This window comes from Phascolarctos cinereus, unplaced genomic scaffold (assembly GCF_003287225.1).
Source record: "Phascolarctos cinereus isolate Bilbo 61053 unplaced genomic scaffold, phaCin_HiC Scaffold_3;HRSCAF=262, whole genome shotgun sequence".
Taxonomy (NCBI): Eukaryota; Metazoa; Chordata; class Mammalia; order Diprotodontia; family Phascolarctidae; genus Phascolarctos; species Phascolarctos cinereus.
Window position 1 is genome coordinate 226,245,921 of NW_027555736.1, and position 27,169 is coordinate 226,273,089.

At 36.1% G+C, this 27,169-nt stretch overlaps 1 protein-coding gene across 13 annotated transcripts in view; it reads right to left on the bottom strand.

The window, feature by feature from the left end:
• The window catches only part of TTLL5 (tubulin tyrosine ligase like 5), a 352,672-nt gene that overhangs the window by 226,362 nt on the left and 99,141 nt on the right, over positions 1-27,169 (bottom strand). For 10 of the 13 annotated variants that reach the window (XM_020986244.2, XM_078151465.1, XM_020986237.2 and 7 more), the window contains 5 exons: positions 19,780-19,893; positions 11,409-11,500; positions 7,706-7,768; positions 4,575-4,613; positions 431-588 (listed from right to left, as the gene is read on the bottom strand). In XM_020986244.2, coding sequence (XP_020841903.1) covers positions 431-588; positions 4,575-4,613; positions 7,706-7,768; positions 11,409-11,500; positions 19,780-19,893 — 466 coding nt within the window. The remainder of the gene's footprint in view (positions 1-430; positions 589-4,574; positions 4,614-7,705; positions 7,769-11,408; positions 11,501-19,779; positions 19,894-27,169) is intronic. The other 3 variants (XM_020986241.2, XM_020986240.2, XM_020986238.2) reach the window with 1 other exon arrangement.

Sequence of the window (27,169 nt, forward strand, 5' to 3'; positions counted from 1 at the left end):
GTTTGTAGAATCTGGGGTATAGGGGAATGTTCCTTTATTCCATGTGTAGGAAGAATGAAATACTTTTACCCTTTTCAGATCAAAGCAGCAAAAAAGCTCATTACCTAATTATGAGCTAATTAGATCAGTCACTCTTAAGGGATACATTCAACTTATAAAAACCTGATTATTTCATATGTACCATGTATTTATGTAATGCTAAAGTTATAATAACAGTTTAAACATACATGTAATATCTCTCTTACTATAAATACCATGGAAGGAAAGATTTAAAAAAAAACAACTCTAAGAATCCTCTTGAAATTAAGCTCCACAAAAGGTTAAGTAATTAATTGTAAGAACAGTTCAAAAGGACTAAGAGGCTAGCTAACTTATTCTATCAAGAGATCTAGTTAACTGAGTTTAGTCAAGGCCAACAGTATATTTGTACCTGGGTACTTTGGCCTTAGTGCTCTCAATCTGCCATTCCTTCTTCTGCGTTTTCGCACCTCCAGGGATAGAAGTTTCCTTTCATAAAGTGCAGCATGTAGCTTGGCCTTTGCATTCACATTCTCCACCTTCATTTCTGGCCCTGCATCAACAGCCACTCTGGGAAAACAACAATGCAGTATAGCATTTACAAATTTCTCTCCTTTATTTCAATGCCAAGCCTGGTGGAGGTCTGTACCAAAAAAATACTGACCCAGTGACTCTAAGGAATTCTAAAATGTTTGACAGTTAAACAGGAAAACTGGGAAACCCTGCCTGAATTAGTGAAATGTTTGAATAAACCATTTTATAAAAATATTTTTTCTTAATTTCAAGTACATAAACTAGCATTAGGAGACTGCATTATATTAATGTAGAGGGTCCCAAGCCTTTTGTGTCAAGAAGTTATTCTATCTTAGTAAAACTCTATGAATAAACAAAAGTAGGGAAGTTAAGATGGTTGACAAAAATCTATGAGAAAAAAAAAATGTGATTCTGGTGAGCTGCCAAAAACTGCCATCAAATCCTGATTCCCATCATGCCATCCCTATCAGAACAGACTACTTGAAATACCAAGCTACAGGGAAATAGGAGATGGGATGGGGGGGGCAGAGAATATGTGAGGGGGTAAAGGAAGGGGGGAGAATATGTGAGGAGGTAAAGGAGGTGGGATATTGGCAGATCCTAGCCTATAATCTACCAGATGATTGGAATCTGGTCAGGATACTGTGATATAGTTGAAAGGTATCCTGAAGTCATTCTAAATTGAAGATGAGAGTAGGAAATAAATTAAAGAACTTTTTAATGCTGTCCCAAGCCAACTTCACAATAGCTTGTTATAAAACAATGGGTTCATTCATTCATTCATTCATTCATTCAATATTTATTTAGTACCTACTGTGTAAAAAGACACTCTGCTAGGGGCCATAAATTTAGAATAAATAAATATCCCTAGTTACCTGTCATTTCAGTAAGGAAGAAAGCAAACTATTTATTTGAATAAATTGACTATTCAATCAAAATGGCTAATCCTATAGCCATATGTAGACAGATAATACTAAATTTAAAACTGAAAAACTGTAATTCCTTGTCCTGTAATACATATGCATTCCTTCCTCCAAATCAGTGTTTTCAAGATTTTGATCATATTTAAGTTAGGTTTATGGTTTAATATCCCCCGAATTCATTGGGGAAAAATGAATTTACTGAGCCTACCTGTTAGGATGAAATTTTCTGGCTATCATAAAGAAGAAATGTGTAACTCTAAGAAATGTGTAACTCTAACTCCCTATCACACCAGTCAGAGTCAGAGTCTTACACAATTCTGCCTGTATAACCCAGAAAAAAAAGTAAGAAAAAGACCCTCCTTTTAGAAAAGCTCTCAATATACCATTATAACTGCAACTACAAACTTCCAAATAAAATGTTTTGTACAGTGAATTCTCAGAGATCAAAAAATTGGTTATGAAATCTCCTTCTCTATAGATATTTTTAAATAGTCTAGATAAAACAAAGCTATCCTAGATAAATGAACACATCTTTCTAACAGAGAACTGTGGAAAAAATATGCAAAATTTATGTCATTTATTTCAGAATAAATGAAGTCTTTAGAATGAGGTCTTCATTAACTTTGAAGAGTTATCATGCTCACACTGGCTCATGATAAATGATTATGATTTTAAATACAAGAAACAATACCTTAAATTTTTACACAACTAAGGATCTTAACTGATAGCAAGATAATGCATTAACAAATAAGGTAGCATGGTATAGTAGAGTGATCTCAGTATTTGATGTCTGAGGACTTGGTACAAATCCTGGCTTTCCTTACTACCTGAGGGGAGAGATGATCCATGAGATCTCTTTTAGCCCTAAATCCTAGCTCATGAAATAGATAAATGGGTGAGAAAGTAATTTATAGATTTTACAGAAATGTAAACTGTTAATATATGAAAACATTAATTACTATATATTGGAGAAGCACTGACTAGCCTAATAAGACTGTGAAGGGTTTAAACTTTTTCCCCTAGAATTTCTGTTGTAATTTAGATCAATTATTTCATTGTTGTAGGTCAATGCCATCAAATGCAAATAGAAACAGATCCAGAGGGATGCATATTGACTTAGAAAACCACAAATTAACATTCTCTAGGTTGTACTGCATTTTTACTGACTTTGTAAAACATTTCCCAGTAACATTTTATTCTGACTGGAGGTGCCCTGAAGCACAGAGTTTGACCCCTCTGGTGTAGTAACACCTGGTCAAGCGATTCCAGTGCAAATGATCCCCTACACTGCAATTTATATAGCCTTAGAAAATTACTTGGGGGTACTGAGGGGTCAAGTGATTTTCCCAGAGTCACAAAGTCTATGCACGATGGAGGCAGGTTTAAAACCCAGGTCTTTTTTTACTGACTTCAACTTTAATTTCTCTATTATGCTATACGATTTAAAAAAAAATTTTGCAAATAGATAGAAGTATTATCTAATAGTTAGAATCTAAGATCATTAGGGGTTAGAAAATGCATTAATTTGTTCTGACTTTGATACTGAGACAAGTCACAATCATTTTATTCCTGTTTCTTCATTAAACAAGTGACAACAAACCTGTTTTCCTACTTTCTAGGAAAGATCTAAACATGTATGTTTGTGAAGGATTTGGAATAGCAAATCTCTCATAAAATTAAATGTATTTAAAGTGCTTCATATGCCACAAAGTAAAACATAAATTTCATTATTATTATAATAAATGAATTTATCTCTCCTCAAAAGTATGAAGAGAAAGAGTATGACACAGAGTATAGAGAACTGGCCTGGGAGTTTGGGAGCCCTGGATACGAGTCTGATAAATATTGACTATAATCCTGGGCAGGTCATTTACTCAATCAGTGATCCAGGCAACTCTTGGGTATTAAACTGCAAAGGAAGAATTGCATTCTACCAATCTGCATTGGTAGAAGGAGTTTCTTCAAAGGGAGTTCTCTAGAGTAACTAAAGTACAGGTTTATAGTTTGATAACCTCTAATCCAATAGGGAGAAATAAATTTGGTGTAACTGTATATTTGACTGATGTACTGTGGCTGTTCTCAAGATAAGATGGCCAATTCCCTATCACTGAAATCACAGTCAGAATTTTCTGCATATTTTGCCTGCATAATCCAGAATATCTCCATTACAATGTTCAGAAAAAGATTCCTTTTGGCCAATTTCTCAAGTCTATTATAGTGATAACTGCAAATTTTTAAATGAAAACTTTTGGACAATTAATTCTCAGAGCTCAAAGAAAAGTTTGACCTACTAAAGGTGGTTAAATATATCCTCCCTCCTCCCCCAAAAAAGTATAAAACAAAAAAGTTACATATGTACAGAACTACTTTTCTAATGGTCAAATGCCTCCCTTGAAGCCATGGGAATTGTCTTTGGTCTCAATGCTTTATTTTTCTGGCTAGACTATTCATCTAGACCAGAGCTTCTAATCAGAATCATGTTTCTAAGCAAACATATTTTAAAAGGACATAGGTAGGATTACAAAGGAAACTAATCACCTTAAAATACAGTTACCAAGATTTTTAAATAAACTTAGCAAGTACACAGATACCAGGTTAAGAACTCCTGATGTAGATAAAGCTTTCCCCAACTCTTCCCAAACCTTCAAAATCCTCTACCAACCATATATAGGCCCCAAAGCACAGGTTTTCTGAACATTTTCAGCTCTGCACACTTCTAATTCTCTGGGACAAACCTGAAGTAGCATATGTCCAGATGCACAAAGGCCAGATTAACAAACCACTGGAATCCACTATAAAAACAAATTTTGAGTGAACAGTAAGTTTAGTTTCCACTGTGAATCTCTTTCTGAAATAGCCAAGCAGGAACAGTTAGTAGCCGCAGTTATAAAGGTTTACCTGTAGCTCTAATACAGAAAAATTCAACTGTTTTATAGAAGGGGTACCCAAAGAGGTCACGGACAAACAATTAGGTAACTCTATCAAGCTAGACCAGACTGTAAAATGATCTCTAAGGTAACAAAACTTTTGCATTCCATGCTCAATCTCCTCATAGTCACACAAGCGCCCATGCAATCTCAACTTTTCAAAACCACTTACCGTGGCCTCCCTACCAATAGGCTTCTTCTTGTGTTTCCCCTACAGGAGTAGAGAGGACAACTGATTAATGGGCAACAATATGTACACATAGGCATCCTTTCTCTCTCTCTCTCTCTCTCTCTCTCTCTCTCTCATACATATATATACACACATGGTTTCTTGGTGTGTTTTTTTTTTTAAACAAGGTGCCACTTTTCCTGAAGCCTATTTCATTTATTGTAGTTCCTCAGCATAGAATTTAGGTCAAAGAGAGAAGCTCTCTCTAGGGAGAAAAGACATAGAGGTGAGAATCTTTTTACAGACAACTGATCTGGAGGATTATGAGCTCAAAGGGACATTTCTAAAGATGCTTACAAAGAAGGGAAAGGAGGAAGAACCAATGGAGCTAGGAGGATATTCCAGTTTCCTGGTAAAGCCAAATGACCACCAATCTTTGAGGGTTCAAAAAGGAATAAGCACAAAAAACTTCTTTACTTTATAACCAAAGGTAGATATGAAGGCTATGATGACACTGAACTGCTAATAATCCTTTTCAAGATAACTAGCTTTCTACATCTCTAAAAACATAAAACACTTTTCATTAGACAACTCTCCTAAAAAACTGTTTTTCTCTGCAAGTACTTTCCCTTGTATCTACCAGATGGTTTTCTCCTCTTACTGTTCCTAAAAAATTTCCATCCATTATTTATAATACAAGCTATACTTCCAGGCTGAAAGTAGGAAAGATTTCTCTGGGTAGTACAGGGCAGCACAGCCCAGATCCTCTGTCAAGCTATATGGCAAGAAGCCCAGGAATGGCAAACTAAATACAAAACATGTCCCTAATCCCAGGTCCAAAGAATCCAAAAAGACCCACTAGCATCAGCTCCATACAAGTGTCAAGGCACTTGTAATCCTAATTTTATGAAACAGGTTAATCCTTGAAAAACTGATTACAAATAAAATTACCATAAATCTAAGCTTATTCAAAACATATTAGGGCCCTCACAATTTAGGTGAATCTTGAAATAAATCTTTTTTTGTGAAACACTCACCCTTTAATTTGTCAGTTTTACAAACTGTTTTGATAATTCACAAATATTTCATTTATCTGGCATTAAGTATATATCACTTACGAAGGAGGCATTCCATATTAAGTCGATTTCTCCACTTCGACAAAACTCTTCATTATGAAAATTTTTGATGGAAAATTATCTAAACTTTACTACACACTCTTGCCATTTTAGACAACTAGGTGATACAATTAATAAGAGTGCTGGCCATGGAAGCACAAAGACCTGAGTTGAAATACTTCCTCACATACTTACTATCTATGTGATCCTGGACAAGTCACTTACCCTCTGTCTGTTTCAGTTTCCCCATATGTAGGACAGGGATAAGAAAAGCACTTGCCTCCCAAGGTTGTTGAGTTTAAAACGAGACAATATTTGTAAGATGCTTTGTAAACTTTAAAGAACTATATAAATGCTATAGTTATTATCTAGAACATAATTGAGCTTTTTTTTTTTTGGTGACTCACAAATATTGCTACCAAAAAGCATTATTGTACTCTGCTACACCATGATGATGTCCTGAGGAGCCCCTGAAGTATGTAATGGTGCTTGGGGCTACACTAAATAGCCCCAGTATCCTTAGATCCCTAATAGAGTTGAATTCCAGAAAGGAATTTAGCAGAGGTAAATATGAAGTCCTATAGATGAGTTCAAAAACCACTTCTTAAGCACAAGACAAGGGAAACCTCAATAAATTTGTGAAGAAGACTTGGGGGCAAGGGCAATTAGCAGACAGCAAGCTCAAGAAGTTAGTTTGTGACATCAACCAAAAAATGAGATCTAAGGCTGCACTCAGAGAAAAAGAATGCCCACGATGGGACAGGGTGAAGGTCTAAGTGTACTTCGTACTGGTCATACGTCTGCACTCTGCCCTTGTCCAAATACAGAGGACGGTACTAGGTTCTGGGTACCACATTTGAGAAAAGATGTTAGCAAGCTGGAACATATCAACAGGAGAGAGGCCAGGATGGTAAGGCTGGATGGGAGAAAGGATGCAGATCATGCTACGCAAGAATCAGTTGCTATATTTTGTCTCAATATTTACAATTGAGATTATTTAGCTACCTGGAGAAGATAATTTAGGAGGAACATGATAGCTTTCTTCAAGTAGTTGAAGGTCTGTCATATAAAAGGGGGATGAAATGTGTTCTGCTCAGATGGTAGAAACAGGAACAACAGAGAGAAATTTAAGAGAGGAAAATCTGATTTCATATAAGGAAAAAACTTTGCAATGATTAGAACTATCCCAAAAGGGTATGATTTTTTTTTTCTTTTCTTTTTTTGTGAGGCATTTGGGGTTAAATGACTTGCCTGGAGTCACACACCTCGTGTTATGTGTCTGGATTTGAACTCAGGTCCTCCTGACTCCAGGGCCAGTGCTCTATACATTGCACCACCTAGCTGCCCCCCAAAAGGGTATGATTCATTTCAAGAGAGGTATGGGCTCCCCCTTACTGGAAATCTTCAAAGAGTGGTTAGAAGGCAACTATTACTACTACTACTACTACTACTACAGAAGGCATTTCCGTTCAGAAGTTAATTTAAATGGCCTCTGAGGTCCCTTCCAAATCTGAGGTTATGTGATTCTTATGTCTGCTTTTCATAGTTATTCTACCTACAAATTCCTATCATTCAATGAGCTATCATTTTTTCAGTTTCACATACACACACACACACACACACACACACACACATATTTAAGTTTAAAGGCTCTGTCTAAAAGAATAGACTTTGAGTGAGGAACTAGGGGCTTTGTTCTCAGAAATACCTACAGAGCTCTTAGTTCATGGATTTGTGACATTTACTTTGCATCATTAAACACCTTTTCTTTTTTTTTGCTTCATTCTAGTTCTTGGTCATGTTCCAGAGAGCTGAGATTTTCAAAAGAATGACCTCAAGCAAAGAGTTGCTGTATCAGATTTGCTTAAATAACGGCACACCTTTATATAAATAGCCCCTTTCCACCAAGGAACTAGCACTATAGTTTCTATATAGCCATTTTCTTTGTCTTTCATTTACTTTTTCCTCACAACGTGATCCTTTCCAGCATTTTAGGCTATAAAATCGGCAAATCCCCACCTGTCCTGGAAGAGCCGTGTAGCCAGCATATAGTTCATTGAGGTCTTGTGCTCTAGGTAGGACCTGAAAGACAGAGAAAGGACTGGTTAAATCTTCAGTTTAGAGATACCTGATGCAGAAATTAAAAGTGAATCAAACCTACAGCTGTCATATAATTTACAGAATATCTTTCTTAAAAATAAAAAGAAGTGACAATTACACAACTACAACTGCTAGCAGAGTGGAGTAGGAAGATTCAAGACACTGTAGGAATATGGACACTGGGAAAACGGAAAGAAAAATATATTTCATAATTATAAACACTTAAATTTTCAGAGGAATAGGAAACTTTCCTCTTGTACTGAATCTGAAAAAGTCTTATTAGGCTCATACTTTCTGGGGTCTAGTGGCAATGATATGGCGCATCATTTACAAGGACCATGGAGGCACAGATTTTTAAAAATACGTAAGATTTCCTACAATTTGGCATCTCTACACTCAAAGATATGTTACTCATAATGAGATTAGTTTACTACTATAGTTCTGAGATTTCAGCATTTAATGTAATGCCTCATTAACTGAAAATTGCTCATTAGGAGTTAGAAGAAGAAAACAATTTCAGTTATACAAATGTTGGCAAAGCAGGTATTAAGTGCAGGGCAAACGTTATACAAAGATGATGGATGGAGTAGATAGGGAGCACAGGAGGGGGCAGGGGAAAAGAGATGGGGAGAGGGAAAGGGAGAATACATATTTATTAAGAGCTTACTATGTGTGCCGGGCACTGTGCTAAGCACTGAAGCAAGCACAAGAGATGAAAACATAGTCCCTTTTTAAAAGAAACTTACAATATAGTAAGAAGATAAGTTATATGTACAAATTAGTAGAATACAAGTCAGAGTATAACTAAGTTCATAAGACAGCTAAAAGATATTCAAGGAAGCCTTTATGAGAAGAGTAAGTAGTATCTGAGCTGGATCTTGGAAGACAGAAGCATTTCAACAGCTGGAGATGTAGATATGTTGGGGAGTCCACTCCTGGCATGAGGGATTACAGGTACAACGAAATGAAGGAATGCGTGGTTCAGTTTGGCTGGAGCATAAAGAGCATGAAGGAGAATAACAGGACGTAAGTGTGAACAGGCAGACTGGAGGCAAGTTTCACATTATCTAAAGCTTTGGGCAACCCTTATGGTGCTCTACAGATGTGAATAATTCTTACTAGTTTATAATTTGCTGCAAGTCATGAGATTAATAAATGAGAAAGCTAGGCATTGAACTCAAGTCTCTTGACTGCCAGGGCCATACACTTTTTCTTACAGCCCGCTTGCTGCCTTCTGGCAAACATCCTCCACAAGTCTCCATCCTCTCTTGCTTACCATCAGATGACAGGGTTGCCCTGGGAGATGACGGCTAGTTTTCCTTCACTTGAGGACCTCTATGCCAGTCACCATTAAGTCTCATTCCTCTCATCCCCTCTTGGAAAAAAACTGAGATGTCTAACTGGGAAACAGCATTGTGTAACCATGAGGGTTAATTAGGTCTACAAGTTCTTCTCTGCTTGGTAGTAATGCACCTATCCTATGACTAACACACCACTATTTCTTGCTCCTCTAATTTCTAATTAAGAACTCCCATATGCTTAGTTAGGTAAAAATCCTTTTCCCTGCTATCTCAACACATTCAACCCAACTGAACAAGCTTATTCAGCAGGGAACTGTGCTAGGCACTGGAGATACAAAAACGAAATGAAAAGCTCCGCCCTCAAGGAAACTACATTGCGGGGTGAGAAATTACATTGGAGGGTGAGGTGCAACAAATTCAAAGGGAAGTAAATACAAAACAATACAAAATGATTTTAAGAAGGAGAGAACACAACAACCTAGGACGAATTGGTAAAGGCCTCTAGCAGGATACGGCACCTGAGCTGTGCTTTGAAGAAATGGGCTGCTGGGGGCACCATCTGCAGTAAGGCATAGGAAACAAGAGGCACAAGTGTATACAGGAGAAACAGCCAGCAGGCCAGCTCTCCTGCAAGGGAAAGCACTTCCTCCTATATCATCCCTGTCCACCTAAGGCCTGTTCCTTGCAGTGTTTGTATATCTCTTGCCACGCCATGCCCCCATGCTTGCTAATGAACTGACCCTCATCCCCAATATTTACTTTCACATTATTTCCACATTCTAGTAATCAGAACAACTTACATTTCTCCTAAAGACTTTATAATCTTTGCTACCCTCTCTAATTCCGGTAGTTCCTTCTCTCTGTGTCCATTTGGGACCTAGGAGGAGTCAGCATACTACTCACTCCTCCATATGACTTCCAGATTCTCCCCAATGTTACCATTACACATCAGTCTCTCCTTTGAAATCCACTGCATTTGATTTTATCAGCCTGTCCTGAACCTTGCTGCCACCTACTGACCCCTTTCCCCAGAGAATGCAGTATCTGACTTGCAATATCCATTTTCTACTTCATGGTTTTCTTGATGACGTCAACATTCAAACCTCCGAATACCCTGGCCTACCAGTTCACCATCCACAACTCTCATTCTATGTATAATCAGAGCCTTCTGCCTCTCTGATGATGCGTCACTCCTCTTAAGCTTGTTCGTTTGTTTTTCCCTAATGAAATAATTGGTTATTGAATTGTATTAACTGCAACATTTAATTCCTCGATCCATCCCTGTTCTCCTAGTGTATCATTACCAATGTTCAGGACTCACTTTCCCCACTTCACAATCCTGATCTTACGGTTAAAGCACTACTCTCCATCTTTGAATGTTTTATTCCCTTGTCCTTCTGTTATTCAAAATCCTGCTAATTCTTGACCTTGAATCACCCCCATATCCACCTTTTCTGAATGCTTCTACTCTGGATTCATTGAACTTTGGAGGAAGAAGCTACAAAATTATGCTAACTATGCAGACCCACTACATTTGCATTACCTAATTTCAGACAGGCTCCAACCACTGTTTTTTTTCCCCCCATCTCTTAATAGACTTCCCTATCATGCTCCCTAGGAGGGCTATTCTAAACTTTTTCTTGCCTCCTCAAGTCCCCAGTTCTGATCTTCCCTTTCCCTACTTAGATGACCTCAACTCCGACTTTACTGAGAAGCCTGAAGCCATTCCTTAGCCTTTCTTACTACTATCTCAAAGCTTATCGATTGTATGCTTTACTCTAATCTTAGAGGAGAAGGCAGGATTCCTCTTCAAGGCTTATTTCTCCACTTGTACCAGTCTTTTTTGTTTTGACTCTGCTATAACCTAAAGCTGCTTTTCCTATTTCTCTCCTGCCTTTGACTGCTAAACTCCTTAAGAGAGGAGTCTATACTCATCAACTCTATTTCCACACTGTTAATTCACTCTCTAGCCCCTAAAAAATCTGTCTTCCAGTCCCACCATTCTACTAAAACCGCTCACTTTAAGACCACATTTTCAAATTGCCAGATCTTCTAAATCTTCATCCATTCTACAGCACTTAATTTTTTGGGACTCCCTCTCCCTCTGCTGTATAGTTTTCCTCTTCAACTCAAGCTCTGTCCCATTAAGTGACTTCCCTGGAATGACACAAGCTAACAAATGTTTGAGGAGGGATTCAAACCCAGGTCTCCTGACACCCAGTCCAGTGCTCTGTCCATCAGACAGCAGCAAAGGTACTGGGCATTCTAACTAGGAATTAAGTCAATGTGCTTATTTCCCAACCCCAAGGTTGTTACCTCACCCATAAACATCCCACGTTTCTGATGTAGGAAATATGCGAATAAATCCCCCTCTACGATCATTTTCTTCCTTCACCCGCCGTAAAACCTTGATCTACATTAAGGAAAAAAAAAAGTCACATCAAACCACTATGGATAATAAACATTAGAATTGTATTAGAATACAATTGGTAGCAACAGCTGAAATGAGAGCCCACAAATGCAGGATAAAAGGATGAATCTTATTTAAAGATTCACTTTTCAAGAAAAATTTTCTCCCTCTTCATTTTATTTTTCAATATTATAGAGAAGAGGAAGGAAACAAACATTTATTAAGTGCCTACTGTGTGCCAGGTACTGCTTTACAAATATTATCTCATTTGATCCTTAAAATAACCACATGAGATAGGTGCCATAATAACTCCCATTTTGCAGTTGAGAAAACTGAGGCAGACAAGAAGTTAAAATAAACTGCCCAGGGTCACACTGCTAGTAATCGTCTGAGGCTGGATTTGAACTCCGGTGGTCTTGATTCCAGGCCTGGTACTCGATCCACCATACTCAAAACCCCTAATATAACAATAACAATACTAACACCGAGCAAAACAAACATATATTTAAATTAATAACAACCTTTCTGCTCTATGTCCCCTTCTCATCTCGTTTGTCCATTTACATCTGTATAAATATGAAGTGATTTGTACAGTAATAGTTAATGAACATGTGGCTGCGGTTCTAGTTCAGTTGTCTTCAGTCTGCATTATTTATTCTTTCCAGATTGATTTATATTCCCTCTGTCTGCCATTTGACAGAAACTAGCAGTATTCCATGGCACTGATATACCAAAATGTATTCAACAGTTTCCCAGTTACTGGAAATATGGCAATTTCTAGTTTTTCTATATTAATAATAATGAAGATAATGAATGCTTTTTACATAAAGTTTTTTCAATCATATTGAAAGGATATATTCTGAGTAATGGAATCACTGAATTAAAGGCCATGATAAATTTTATACCACTTATTTTGTACTGTCAAATGGCTCTCTAAAAAGATGACACAAATTCATGATTCCACCACCAAAGTAATGGAGAACTTGTTTCTCCACACCCCCTACAACAGCACATTTTATCACTTTTAATTACTTTTGCCAATTTGATGAGTATGACATTATGCTTTAAAGTTGTTTTAAATCGCACTTCTGACATTGGAAAGGTTGAACTTTTTCCAAACTGAAATTCAGCAATTACTCATAATTGTGTTTCCTCTTTCACAAACTGTCGATTCCTGTAACTATTTATGCATGGAGGACTAAGTGTTTCCTTTTAAAAAACTGTCTCAGGTCCTTGTAAGTTCTATATGTCAGACTTCTTATCACAAAAATTTCTCCATTTGGTTCTTTCCTTATTATTTTGTTGTCCTTTTAAAAGTTCTTATATAATTAAATCCATCCACTTTCAACCCAATTTCTTTCATTTGTGCAATAACTGGTCTTCTCATCATAGCTGAGATGAAATACTTCTGACTTTTAACACTCATTTTTCTAACTTTTAAAACTTGTTCTGGCTAATCTCATTGATCAAATCAGAATTTGTAGCAATATATGATATGAGGTATAGATCAAGGCTTGCTTTTCACCACACTACTTTCCAATTTTCTCAATAATTTGTATTGAATTCCTCTTTCCAATGTTTAGGATTCTTGCACTTGTACCAGACATCAATCTTTTGTAGATTTTTTGTTCTACTTCTGGAATATCTATTCTGGCCTCCTGATTTGTTTGTTTTTTCTTTTAATTTAGTACCAAAAGGTTTTAAGGAATACTGCTTTAAAATATGTTCTGAAATCTGGCAATGGAATTTTTCCATCAACTTTTCTTTCACAGTTGCCCTTGATGATCTTACTCATTAATTTTTCCATATAAATCTGGTACTGTTCATCCATTTCTATAAAATAATACATTGGTTTTGTACCAACTCTGTAAACTGATTTGGGAAATATTTTCATTCTAGGTCATCTATACTAGGTCATCCTAGCAAAGCATAGCATCCAAGTTGCTCACTTTTTGCTTTATATCTAGCAAAATAGTTTGGAGATTATCCTTATAAAGGCTTCCCGTGTGTCTTGGTAGTTAAATATTCATATATCTTATTTTATTGTCATTATTGTAAATTTAATTTTTATCAGTTCTTTATTAATTATATATTAGAATGTGAATTGCTCTTGTGTACTTTATCTTATTTATTTCCTACTAACTTGTTAAACTCATTTACTATCAGTTAACTTTTTCTTGTAAATCCCTTAGATTTTCTAGGTAAACAAAATTGTCGCTAGCAAATGAGATAGATATTTTATAAGACATTTTAACCACCTGATTAGCAATATTAAGTTTTCTTTTTTATGCTTTATTCCTATAGGAAGCATTTCTACAACTCTATTAGAAATGGTAGACATATAAACAGTCCTGTTTCACACCGATTTTCCAGAAGCAAGTACATCTTCATTGCATAGAATGTCAGCTCTTTGTTTCAAGTAGATGCCTTTCATCATATTAAGGAAAAATCCTTCTTCTGTGTATTTTTAAAATGTTTGTATCATGAATGGCCACATTTTCTTTTCTTCTATCTTTATTAATATAGTCATGATTGTACTATTTATAACAATTGTCTAATATTGAAGTAGCTTTAAATTACTGTACTATAATTACTAGATAATTAATAGTATAACATAAAGTTGAGATAGTTTTAAAATATATTCTGATCTATTCTATTTGTTATTATTTCATTTTGTTTGTATCTACATGCAAAACATATTTGTTTTGATTGTATTCGTGTGATTGGTCAAAATTTTTTTCCAGCTCTGTCTTTAACAGCTTTTTGAGTCAAAACTATATTTACTTGATTAAATACTATTATCTTTATTTAGAAATAGTATATATAATATAAATATGCTTTTGTTCTTTGAAAAACTGGAAAAATTCACTTGTAAATATATCTTTTAAAATAAAAGTAGGATATCTTTGTGTCTGAATACACAATCAATTTTTACAAATATTTCTGAAAACATATTTCTTTGCTTTTTTCCAATAAACTCTCCATATTTGCTAAATCAAATTTGATCACCAACTGGTTCAAACCCACAACTTCTTTATTTTTTGGTTCAATTTATTATATTTTATTGTAGATTATTCAGGGTTATTATCATTAATTCTCCTAAATCTTCTAAACCCAGTTCTTGTAAATCTATCAGCTTTTTTTTGCAGGGGAGAAGTAAATTCTATTTTATTTTGTACATATGGAATTGCTATATTTTTATTACTGTGTATTCCTTTTACTGTAATAGCCTTGTTTCTGCTGCAAACTTTCTCTTCTCTTCTCAGTCTTCTCAGACTTCTTCCTACCTCAGCCTGTCAGTAAAGAATTTCACCTCTTACTCTTATGAAAACTGAGGACAACATTCATGATGAGCTCACTCTTCTCCTCTTCTTTTCATCCCTAAACCCCTTGTCATCATTGCCCAATCTCTTCTCCTTTTCCCCAGTCTCTGACAATGATAAAGGCCCTTCTCCTTACCAAGTCCAAACCCTCTACATGCTTCTATTTTCCTCCCTTTTTCTCCAGCAGACTGCTCCCACAATTAACCTCTCTGTAATCTTCCATCTCTCCCTATAAACCGGTTTTTTTCTGCTGATTTCAAATATGCCCAAGTTTCCCCAATGCTTTAAAAATACTTTCAGCAGACCATCTTATTGATCTATAGTTCTATATATCTCCTCATTTTCTTTTTTTTTTCTTTTTCTTTTGTTTTTTAGGCAATTGGGGTCAAGTGACTTGCCTAGAGTCACACAGCTAGTAAGTAAGTGTCAAGTGCTTGGTCTGAGGTCAGATTTGAACTCAGGTGCTCCTGACTTCAGGGCCGGTGCTCCATCCACTGTGCCACCTAGCTGCCCCAATCTCTTCATTTTCTACGCCCAATTCCAAGAAAAAGCTGACTATCTTTCTCATTCTACTTCTTTCTCAACCTTTCGTAATTTGGCTTCCAACTTCATCACTCAACTGAAAAGTTCTCCTCAAAGATGCCAATGATCTCTTACTTGCTGAATCCAATGGTTTTTCCTCAGTTATCATCCCTGACTTCTCTGATACATCTGACCCTGTCAAGAACTTTTTCCTCCAAGGCATTTTCATTCTCTACATTTTGGCTCTCTCTTGGTTATTCCCCTACTTGTTTCACCACTCCTCCTTAGGAGCCCTTGTTCATTCATGATCTGTATCAAGTCCCCTCACATGTGTACCCCACAGTTACTCTCTTTTGGGCCCTCTTCTTCTACATTCTCTTTCTTAATGACTTCATCACCTCCCATGGTTTAAATGTCTCAGATCTAAATATCCAACCTGAGTTCCAGTCTCCTGAGTTCCAGTCATACATCACCAACTTTCTATTAGACCTTTCCAATTGGACATCCCATTAACAGCTTAAACTCAACATGTTCAAAATAAAACTCATTATCTTTCACCTAAAACCCTCCTCTTGAACAAATTTCCCTATTTCTTTCAAGGCTACCTCCATTTTCATCATTTCTCAGGTTCACAACCTTGGCCTTATCTTCAACTCCTCACTCTCCCTCAATCTGCATATTTGATCAGTTGGTAAATCTTGTTATTTCTAACTCCATAACATCTGTCACATTTGAATCCTTCTTTGTACTGCCACAGCCACCACTTTATAAGTTCAGACCCTCATATTGTCTGGATGACTGAACTTGCTTCCTAAATGGTCTCCCTGCCTCAAGTCTCTCCCCAGTTCAATCCATCTTTCATTTAAGTGCTAAAATGATTTTCTGCAAATACATAACTTTCTTTCCATGTCATTCTCCTACTGAAAAAAATTCCAGTGAATCTCTAACACCTCTAGGATAAAATACAAACTATAATTGTGCTTATACATATAAACATATGTATGTATATGCATGTATCTATACATACACACACACACACACACACACACACACAAATCTATACCTAACATCTGTTTCCACACATTGTAGTCTAGCCAGCCTAAACTACTTTTTCCCTCTACACAACATTTCAGCTATGGCCTCTGGCCTTTGTACTCTTTGCTTCCCATGCCTGGGATATGTTCCTCAAGATGTAGCTTAAGCACCACCTTCTGTGCAATGCTTTTTGTAATACAGCTAATGCCTTCTCTCACTACCACAATTTTACTATGTGTATGTGTGTATAAATTTATTTTACATATATCTGTTTATATCTATCTATCCATCTATCTATCTATCTATATCCTGTAATAGGATTTAAGCGCCTTTAGTGATTAAGTTAGAGCAGGTAGGTGGTTCAATGGATAGTGCACTAGGTCTGGAGTCAGGAAAACCTGAGTTCAAATCCAGCCTCAGGCACAAGCTACATACCCCTGGGTAAGTCACTTAACCTTTCTGCCTCAATTTTCTCAACTGTAAAATGAGGATCATAACAGCAATTAAATGAGATAATATTTGTAAAGAGTTTCACACAGCACCTAGCACATAATAAGCACTTCATAAATGCGTGTTCTCTTCTCACCTTGAGAGAAGAGACTTTCAGTTTTTTCTTTACCAATACCTGGCATAGTGCCTGGTATATATTGGGCACTAATAAATATTAGTTGATGGATACTTTTCATTTAAACTGTACTAAATCATATGAGCATTGCAGCCCAATTTTTTCCTCAGACTGGCTACTCCTTTATATATTTTAGATTAGTCTTTCTATTACGACCTACCTAAATCTTTTTGCATCAAGTGTGTCTGTAGACAATATATTGTTGGATTCTGAGTTGTTCATTTTTTTTTTCAATCTATTCATAACCCTTTTTCTTTTTCAAGGAGAATTCAATTGGTTTGCATTTAATGCTCCCCTTGTTAAATCTGACATTTAGTTTACCTTTTGGGGAGAGGGCTATATTTGTTATTCACATGGTTGTTAGGGAATGGAAAGATTATTATCTTACTATATCTTTTTCTATAACTCCATTAATTCTACTCAATCATAGTATGAGCTTGATCCTGGGTTCTCAAAGGCTATGCCAGCAGCTGGAAAAGCTTTGAGCATGGACCCAGGCACAGACTCCATATCTGCCTTTTGTCCAGCCCAGCTAAGTTTGATCCCACAGTGATGATTATTTGGATCATAACAACTATGAAATCCCACCTACTGAATGTTACTAATGCAATCTGCATCTGTAAAGAAGTAATACACTGGGACAGCTAGGTGGCACAGTGGATAGAGCTCTAGCCTTAGAGTCAGGAGGACATGAGTTCAAATTTGACCTCAGACACTTGACACTTACTAGTTGTGTGACTCTAGGCAAGTCACTTAACCCCGACTGCCTAACTGGAAAAAAAAAAAGAATGCTCCAAGAAATAACAACACCAACAAAATCATAGTGCACCAAGTATTAAAATATTTCTATAACAAAACCTAACATCACTTCCTGTATTTTATGCATGTTCATCTCTTTTTTCCCTAAAATTTTATATCCATTGCTATCCTTTGGGATCACCAACTCCTTTTCTTTTATCCATATGCTTTTTGTTGCCTTTTTAAAAAATTACTTTTAAAATGATTTTTGCTGTATACTTATCTCTTAAGTCTTTTTGCTTTTTTTTTCAACTTCTAATCTTATTCTATCCCCTTTATTTTCACTCTGTATGTGTCTAAAGGTTTTAAAATGTGTTGGGGGTTTTTTACGTGCCCAAATTATTGGGGTTTGTTTTTATCCATTTCTTTCTAATTTTTATTAGGAAATATAACACATTCACATGTAAGGTCATAACTGTTGCTTGTATTTTCTTCCATTAACTACGTTTATCAACATTTATCAAGAGTCTACTATGTTCCAGCAATGTGCTAAGAACTAGATGTGTATATGTATACGTACATATACACATACTTGCGTGTAATATGTATATATGCGTCTAAACATGCACATTTGATGTCTCAAAAGTTTTAGTGCAGTTTTAGGCTTTAAGTATGTATGGGTGAATATGAAGGGATATGGATAGAGACAGGATAGGAACTAGACTCTTAATAGTGTAGGGAACTTCCTTGACCAATGCAATTTGACATCTTATTTGCAATTTGATAGTTTTAGAGTTGCCTGGCATACTTATCCCACTCTAAGTCAGTAATCTCTGTTTCTTTAGTTTATACTAAATATGAACCTGCTCTCCTTTCTCCAACTCTTGCTCCCTCTTGTTAACCTGTTTAACCCAAAATGCCTTAAGTTTACTATTACTCTCTTTTGTGTTTTGTTTGTTCGATGCTTTCCTTTTTCAGATAAGAGTTGGGTATCTTGTCCTCACTACCTACCTCTCCTCATCCAACCTTCTATTTCAGTGATATTTGTAATTCTCCTTTCTAAGAACTGTTGTTTTCATATCATCACCTTTCTTATTTCTTTCTAGGATCCTCTAGAATCTGTTCTCAAGAAGTGTTAATTCCTGATGGTGGCATAAAGGTGAAGTGAGATCTAGGGATTCTTTCTGTGTACAGTGTTTTGTGTTCTCACTAGTTCTGGGAAGTTTTTATTATAATTACCTTAAGTAAAAATGAGTAACATCTTATTTGATATGTTCAGAGACTATCATGACTGCAAAGTTTAACTTCCTAAATCTGCTTTCCAGAACAGTGATTTTTTTCTGCTTTACTCAATGATTTTAATTTTTTTCCTAAGCTTTATCTTTCATTTAAATTTTGTTATTTTTTGTTATTTGCTACTATGCATTTACTTGGCACTTTGTTCTTTTAGTAATGTCTTTACATCTTCTATGTTACATTCCAATTTTGTAAGATTTTCCCCCCCTTATTTCCTCCTAAGATTTCTTCTATGAGTTCATATCTTCCTTTAATTCCACTCAAGGCTTCTTAGATACATTTATATATTCCTTTAAGTCTTCCAATTTTTTTTTCTGGGTTCAAGTCTTCTTTGAATTCCCTGAGGGTATCCACTTACAGGGATTTCTTCTTACATTATTTCCGGTGCTACATCAGCAGGCATTTCTTCAGTCATTTTTTTCCCTTGTTTCTCCTGAAAATTATTTCTTCTTTTGTTTCTGAGATTTTCTATGGTTTGCTGTCTTTCAGATGGCTTTTTCTTGACATTTTTAAAGCTTTTATCTCTTTTTGCTCTTTCTTTTGTTACTTTAAAAAGATCATGAAGATTGTCTGCCTGCTCTCTCCAAACTCCTTCACCATCTTCCCTCAGGATGATTCCTTCTCCCTTTTCAGTGAAAATTCTATTTGGCAAAAATAACCAAACTGCTGTAGAAGGATGACACACTCATTCCCACCTCACCTTTATCTGCAATCATCAGAGCCAGAAATAGAATTATTTTTACCTCCTCCATGGATAAACCAAGCACAGAACCACCTAATTTCCCTGGCACCTTCTCCTTTGCTGAACCCACAAGGTTTTTCATTTCAGCATCACTAGCAGACAGAGGACGAGAATGCTGCAAAAAAGAAAAAAACACAAGTTTTCTTTCTCCTTTTGATCCTCTTCTTTCTTTTCATTCATCCAACAGCAATATGATCCCTTCCAAAGTCTATAGGCTAAAATGTCTAGTCCAGTTAGCATTAACCAACCCTAAACCCCAAAACACTAAGGTCAAGATGAAATTCAGCAAAATTGGGGTTAAGAAAGGGGAAAGAATAAAAAAAGATACTGTAAGTTCTGAAAAAAACTGAAATGAGAGGCCCTCAAATAGTTTTCTAAGATAGTGATTCTTACATCTGACTTTATAATACTTAATAATGTAGACAGTTATGTCTATGGGGTATGGACTATAGCAAAAGACTAAACTAAAATTAAAATTAATACTCCTAGTTCAATGAATAAATATGTATCATGCAGTAGTAAAGGAAGGAGAAATGTGGTACAAAACAAAAATAAGTGGTTGTAGATTTAAAAGGTTGGTTTATAGCTTATTATTGGGTTTGGAAATTAAGAAAGAATACAGATCTTAGAAAGTCACTGAAGACACAGAAAAGCTCAGAGAAATGCATGTGACTAGAGGGGATTAAAGAAAGATGACAAAAAGGAACTCAAGAGTGCTAGATTTCAACAAGTCAGCTCAATGGAACATGCAAATTACCTATCAGTCTCATTAAGAGGATATGTATTCCCTCAATTTCTAACAATCAGTAAAGTTCTAAGTACAGTAAAGTGTAAACTGTTTTTGTTGGTTGAACAAGTGAAAACATGGCAAGTAAGCTAACAAAAGGAGCCAGGCTACATGAAGTATCCAGATCCTAAGTTGCTAAGATAGATAAGGTTGCTATTTAAAAACAAAACTGGCCGGTAGAACAAGGAGGACAGCTAGGTGGTGCAGTGGATAGAGTGCCAGGCCTAGAGTCAGGAAGATCAGTTCCCCAAGGTCAAATATGGCTTTAGATACTTTACTGCTTGTGTGACCCTGGGGAAGTCACTTACCCCTGTGTGCCTCATCTATAAAATGAGCTGGAGAAGGAAATGGCAAACTACTCTAGTGTCTCTGCCGAGAAAACCCCAAGTAGGGTGACAAACAGTTGGATATGACTGAAAAATGACTGAATTGTAACAAGTAGGACAAACAGGAAATAACATAAGACCTTCATTTCTGACTTTCAAAAACAAACAAAAAAAACTTAACTAGGAGGAAATTGAAACTTTTTTTACTATGTAAACAAAGATGTTCACTCAGTACAAAGAATCTTTTCCAATGGTTTTTTCAAGACCCTCCCCTGCCAGATACACACAGATTACAATCGGTAATTTTAACCGGAACAAAATCGACAGAAGGACAGATAAAGCAGTCAAAGAGAAGATGAGTATGAAACTTCAAGACTTCAAGAAATAGATTTACCACTAGTTACTCTATGGGTAAGAACCTGCGAAACAGACCAAAAGAAAAGGCTGATTTTCTTTTCAATGAAGCATCATAGTTACAGTTAAGAGTTTCTTAAAGAATGATAGAGAAGTTTTTACTTATTACATCTTCTATGAGGATACAGAACAATAAGAATGAAGAGGAAAATCAAAGGAAAAGTTTAGAGATCTGGGAAAAGAATCAAAGCAAATGATTTTCAAAAAGAATCTTTAGTTTAAAATACGACTACTGAGTGAAAACGAATAAATGGATGATGGGATGAAAAGAGGGTTTTCCTTATCATTAAACACCAGCTGGCATTATTAAGGCCAGACTAAACACTGAATTTTCATCATCTTAAAATTGTAACTGCATTGTTTCAAAGCCCAATAGTGCTTACACAGAAAGAATATTATCTAAATTTAAATAATTTTTAAACAATGCAAGAAGATAGTAAGAAGGGGACATTTTTGATGATGCTATTTTTAGAACAGGGGAAGATCTAGAAAAACGAAACTTAATGAACTAGAATTTATCTAAAAAGATAGTAGTATGTTGAAAGGATCACTACATTAGGAGTCTTTGTTTCAGTCACATGGGGGGGTGTCTCAGTTTCCTCATCCATAAAATGTAAGAGTTCCAACTAAAGATTTCCTAGGTCCCTTTCAGCCTTATTACTTATACAACAAGGAAAAAAACAAAACAAAAAGTAAAAGTAATTTTTAAAGGACAATGAGTATTGACTAAGGAATGAGTCCATTAATAAGAATACAAAGTAAATCCTATTATAACAAAATTAATGAGGCACCCCTGACATTTTTGTTGTAACAGACGTTCTTTAATGTGAGCATTACCAAAAATACCATCTCTAGCTGGCCAGTCACTCAACAAGTGGTTGTTGGGCATGCAGCAGATACCAGGCACTGTGCTCAGTACTCGGACTAAGAAAGGTAAAAAGCACTGTCTCTGACCTCAACAAGCTCATGTTCTAACAGGAGCGAAAAGATAATAATAACGACATACATGCCAGATATACACAAAGTGAAGGCAACAGGGATGGGGGAGGGGCACTGAGGGGGGATTGAAGCCGAGTCTTGAAGGAAGCAAGGGAGGTGAGGAATCGGAAGTGAGGGAAGAGATCATTCTGGCATAAGGGCCAGACAATACAAATGTACTGAGTAAGAAAATGGAGTGCTATGTGTAAGGAACAGCAAACAGGCCAGTGTAGCTGTGGAAAGGTAGGAAGGGGCCAGGTTGTGAAGGGCTCTAAATGCTAAAGTGAGGCTTACATATTTGATCTCGAAGACCACAACAAGCCACTAGACTATGTTGAGCAGGGAAGTCACATTCATGTTTTAGGAAACTAAGTTTGGCAGTTGAGCAGACAATGGGCTGGAGTAAGGTCACACTGAGACAAGGAGACTGCCCAAAAGGTTCCTGCAGTGGCCCAGCTGTGAGGCGATGAGGGCCTACACCAGGAGGCACATCAGAGGCTCTTTAGCCCAACTCCCTACCCAGTGCATACATCCTTTCTGCAGCATTCCCAACGCTCTGTCGGAACATTTTCAGTGACAGGGAACTTACTACTTCACAAGACACTTCTTTTCATTTTGGGTTAATTGTAATTGTCAGAAAGGTCTTCTTCACATGGAATCCAAATGTCTTGCCCTGTAACCTCTACTTACTGGTCTTAGTTTTGCCCTCTGTAACCACCCATAAAAAATCTAACCCCTCCTCCGTGTACTTCAAACATCTAAAGACAGCAACTCTGTTCCCCTTTAAGTCTTCTCTTCTCCTGATTAAGCCCACGTCCTTTTGTGGTCATGCTCTTCTGAATGGCTGCTAGCTAATCACAACACTCCAGGTGTAGCTTGCTTAGTACAGAGGACAGTGGGAGTATTATGTCTTTATTCTGGATGCTAAACATTATACAGCCTAAGCTTGGGTTACCTTTAGTTGGAAGTTATGTTACACTGATGATTTATATTAAGGTTTGCTATCAAACAAAACTCCCAGACCTTTTCATCACATGAAATGTCATTAAAGTATATTATCTAAACTCCAACTCCTCACCATTCCCTATCCCAACTTCCTATTTGCCTGGAGTCAATACTTGTGTAATTGATTTTTTTAAAACCTAAGTAGAACAAATTAGATTTTAAACCTGTTGAATTTAATTTTGTTAAATTTGTCTCATCATTTCAGCCTGTCATTCATCCATGAACCATTCCTCTCAGTTTTACAGCATCTACAAATTTAATAAGCATGCCATCTGTGTCTTCTACCAACAAAAGAAAGAGGCAATGACAGAGTTTTCCTCTACACTTTAATATTTTCTTGAAATCATAGTACCTTACACTAAGATGGGACTTTTGAGATTAGTACTGAAGAGGTTAGTATTGAACCCTTAAAGAGTATTGTTTGGACACTAGTTCCAAATGCATGGAACTATTACACTCTCGTTCAGCCCAAATTTTTACATATTGTCCACAAGAATATTATTAGAAACTCTGTTAAAAAGTCTTGATGAAATTCAGAAATTTGAAAACTACAGCATTCCTCAAATCAGAGAGGTACAGTGGAAACAATGCTAAACTTGGAGTAGGGAAACTTGAGTTCAGATACTGGCTTTGCCATCTATGTGACTTTGAATAAGTGACTTTACATCTCTGAGTTTCAATTTCCTTGACAGAGGCCAGGGAAGTTTATTAAGAATTTAGTAGTTTAGAGGCAGCGAGGTGGCGCAGTGGATAGAGCACTGGCCCTGGATTCAGGAGGACCTGAGTTCAAATGTGAGCTCAGACACATAACACTTTACTAGCTGTGTGACCCTGGACAAGTCACTTAACCCCACTGCCAGCCAAAAAAAAAAAAGAATTTAGTAGTTTAAACATTTTTTCTTCCATTTTTGTAATCCTTAGCAATGTCAGTAAGAATCAGGCTTCAGCCTTCTTGGTTCTGCTCTTTTGTCTGTGACATTCTTTGATTTTATCCTCTTTGGCTACTTGCTACTGCTTCCAGATTTTATAATGAATGCCTTATTAAAATCTGAGCTCAACAGAAAGTTGCCTATGCAGCCACAGCACCCTCATACATTCTCCTTTTCGTGCTCATCAAGACCATATGCTATTTTACTGCCAGAATTTTCCTTGCAGAGTACTACCACCCTTCTCAGACCTAAGAGAAATCCTTGTCAGAGTCTCAGGCCATGCAATTATATTGATCATTTCTCTGAAATGTGTGGAACTGCTTTCCTAAAATCTAGAGCACACAACTGATTATATTTGTCATGCCCCTTCTCGGCTATCACAGACTCAAAGACAATGCAGTCACTTTCTCCTAAGTTTGCTCAGGGCTTCCATTTTTCTCTCTTTTTGACCAGAATTAAGCACGTGGCAGCAATGGCCCCCTACAACTACTAGAGGTTGGGAATGAAATTGACTGCCACTCAGGGACTCCCTGTCCCTTTGAAGAAACTGCTCAAACAGCTTTGTGATTGAGAATAGAAAGTAAATTGACAAGTTAGAAGTATTATTCTAACTACAGTTTCTCAAGATCACTGAAGTTATACAAAATGACATATTCATCATAAACAGATCAACAAAAAAACTATTATTGGGGATTGTAAATCAGAACCAAAAAATGTTTTTTTTTGTTACAGCAAATGCATTTGATTTTACTACATTTCACTACAATATCTATTATAGGGGACTGTGAATTGTAAGTAGATGCAAATGATATAGAAAGAAGAAAAGAACATAGAAATACTTAGCTAAAGAAATAAGAGTAGTGAATCAGTGGAATAAGTTAAGTATGCAAGACACAGTAGTCAATGACTAGTCAATTATTTGATAAACCCAAAGACCCCAGCTTCTGGGATAAGAACTCACTGTTTGACAAAAACTTCTGGGAAAACTGGAAAAGAATATGGCAGAAACTAGGCATAGACCAAAATCTCACACCATGTACCAAAATAAAGTCAAAATAGGTTCACGATTTAGATATAAAGGCTGATACTGAAAGCAAACTGGGAGAGTAAGGAATAGTTTACCTATCAGATTTATGGAGAACAGAAGAATTCATGACCAAACAGGAGATAGAGAACATTACAAAATGCAAAACAGATAACTTTAATTACATCAAGTTGAAAAGTTTTTGCACAAACAAAGCCAATGCAACCAAGATTAGAAGGAAAGTAGAAAATTAGGCAAGAATTTTTACAACCAGTATCTCTGATAAGGACCTCATTTCTGAAATATATAGATAAGTAAGTCAAATTTATAAGAATACAAGCCATTCCCCAATTGATAAATGGTCAAAGGATATGAGTAGGCAGTTCTCAGATGAAAAAATTAAAGCCATCTATAGTCATATGAAAAAATGCTCTAAATCACTACTGATTGAAATGCAAACCAAAACAACTCTGAGGTACCATATCACATCTATCAGATTGGCCAACATGACAAAACAGGAAAATGATAACTGTTGGAGAAGATGTGGGAAAACTGGAACACTAATGCATTGTTGGTGGAGTTGTGAAATGATCCAACCATTCTGGAGAACAATTTGGAACTATGCCCAAAGGGCTATAAAAATGTGCATACCCTTTGATCCAGCAATAGCACTTCTAGGGCTGTATCCCAAAGAGATCATAAAAATGGGAAAAGGACCCACATATACAAAAATATTTATAGCAGCTCTTTTTTGTGGTGGCAAAAAATTGGAAATTGAGAGGATGTCCCTCAATTGGGGAATGGCTGAACAAGTTGTGGCATATGAAGGTAATAGAATACTATTGTGCTATAAGAAATGATGAACAGGCAGACTTCAGAAAAACATGGAAAGACCTGTATGAAAAATTTAAAACTCAAAAGCTTATGTAAGTGATTGTTGATAAATCAAAATAAATTAGTTAAAAAATAAAGAAAAATTAAAAAAAAAGAAAAAGAAATACTTAGCTAACAAGATATTTTGGGAGAAAAAAGCAAAGTAAATCAAAGCTAGCACTACATTATTATCTATTAGAGACTATTAGGGTAGCCAGAGAACAAAGATAAAATATTCTTTGCTCAAGCCATTTTGTGCTTTTGAATTTAAAAAAATTAGCCACAATCTCTAACTTGAGGTTATGTTAAGTATAGGTTTAAAAAAAAAAAGGTGATTGGGCTTAGGCCATCATGAAAATACAGCCCCTCAGAACAGCTGACTTGACTAGTGTAGGCATGATGAAAATGCTTAATGTCCACAGAAACTTTAGACTATCCCATTATTGTTCAGGTACTGTACAACGCATCAAGGGAGTTCCATTACTATTAGTACAATCTTACTATGTAGAAACCTACTCAGGGAAATAGCTACCACATACCTAACTGATTCACAACTGAAAATGGAAGACCGTGACAGTGAAGTGAAAGAGAATGATTAAAAATGATCCAAACCCAACATAACAAAGAAATACATATTCAGAGTGAAGGGAAATTTAAGACAGAAATGTAAGAGCGTTGGCAAGTACTAGGCAATGAACGAAAATATGCAAAATCTAAAATATGGGAGGGAGACGAAATAGAAGAACCTAAAACTACAATCTTATAGAAAGAGAACAATGCAAAAACTGAGGATTAGCTGGCAAAAAATAAATCATAAAACAATAAATAACAAAACCTTATTTTGTCAATAATAGGTAAAGAAACCTAACCAACATATGACATATGGCTCAAAACTTCGATAAAAGATAATAGAGGTAAAAAAAATGGCTCAATGTTGTCCAATAAATAAAAAACATCATATAAATAAAACAATATGTATATGTGTACATGTATATCCATAAACACACACACATGTATGTATGTGTAGATGTGTATTGTATTGGGGTGTGTGTATG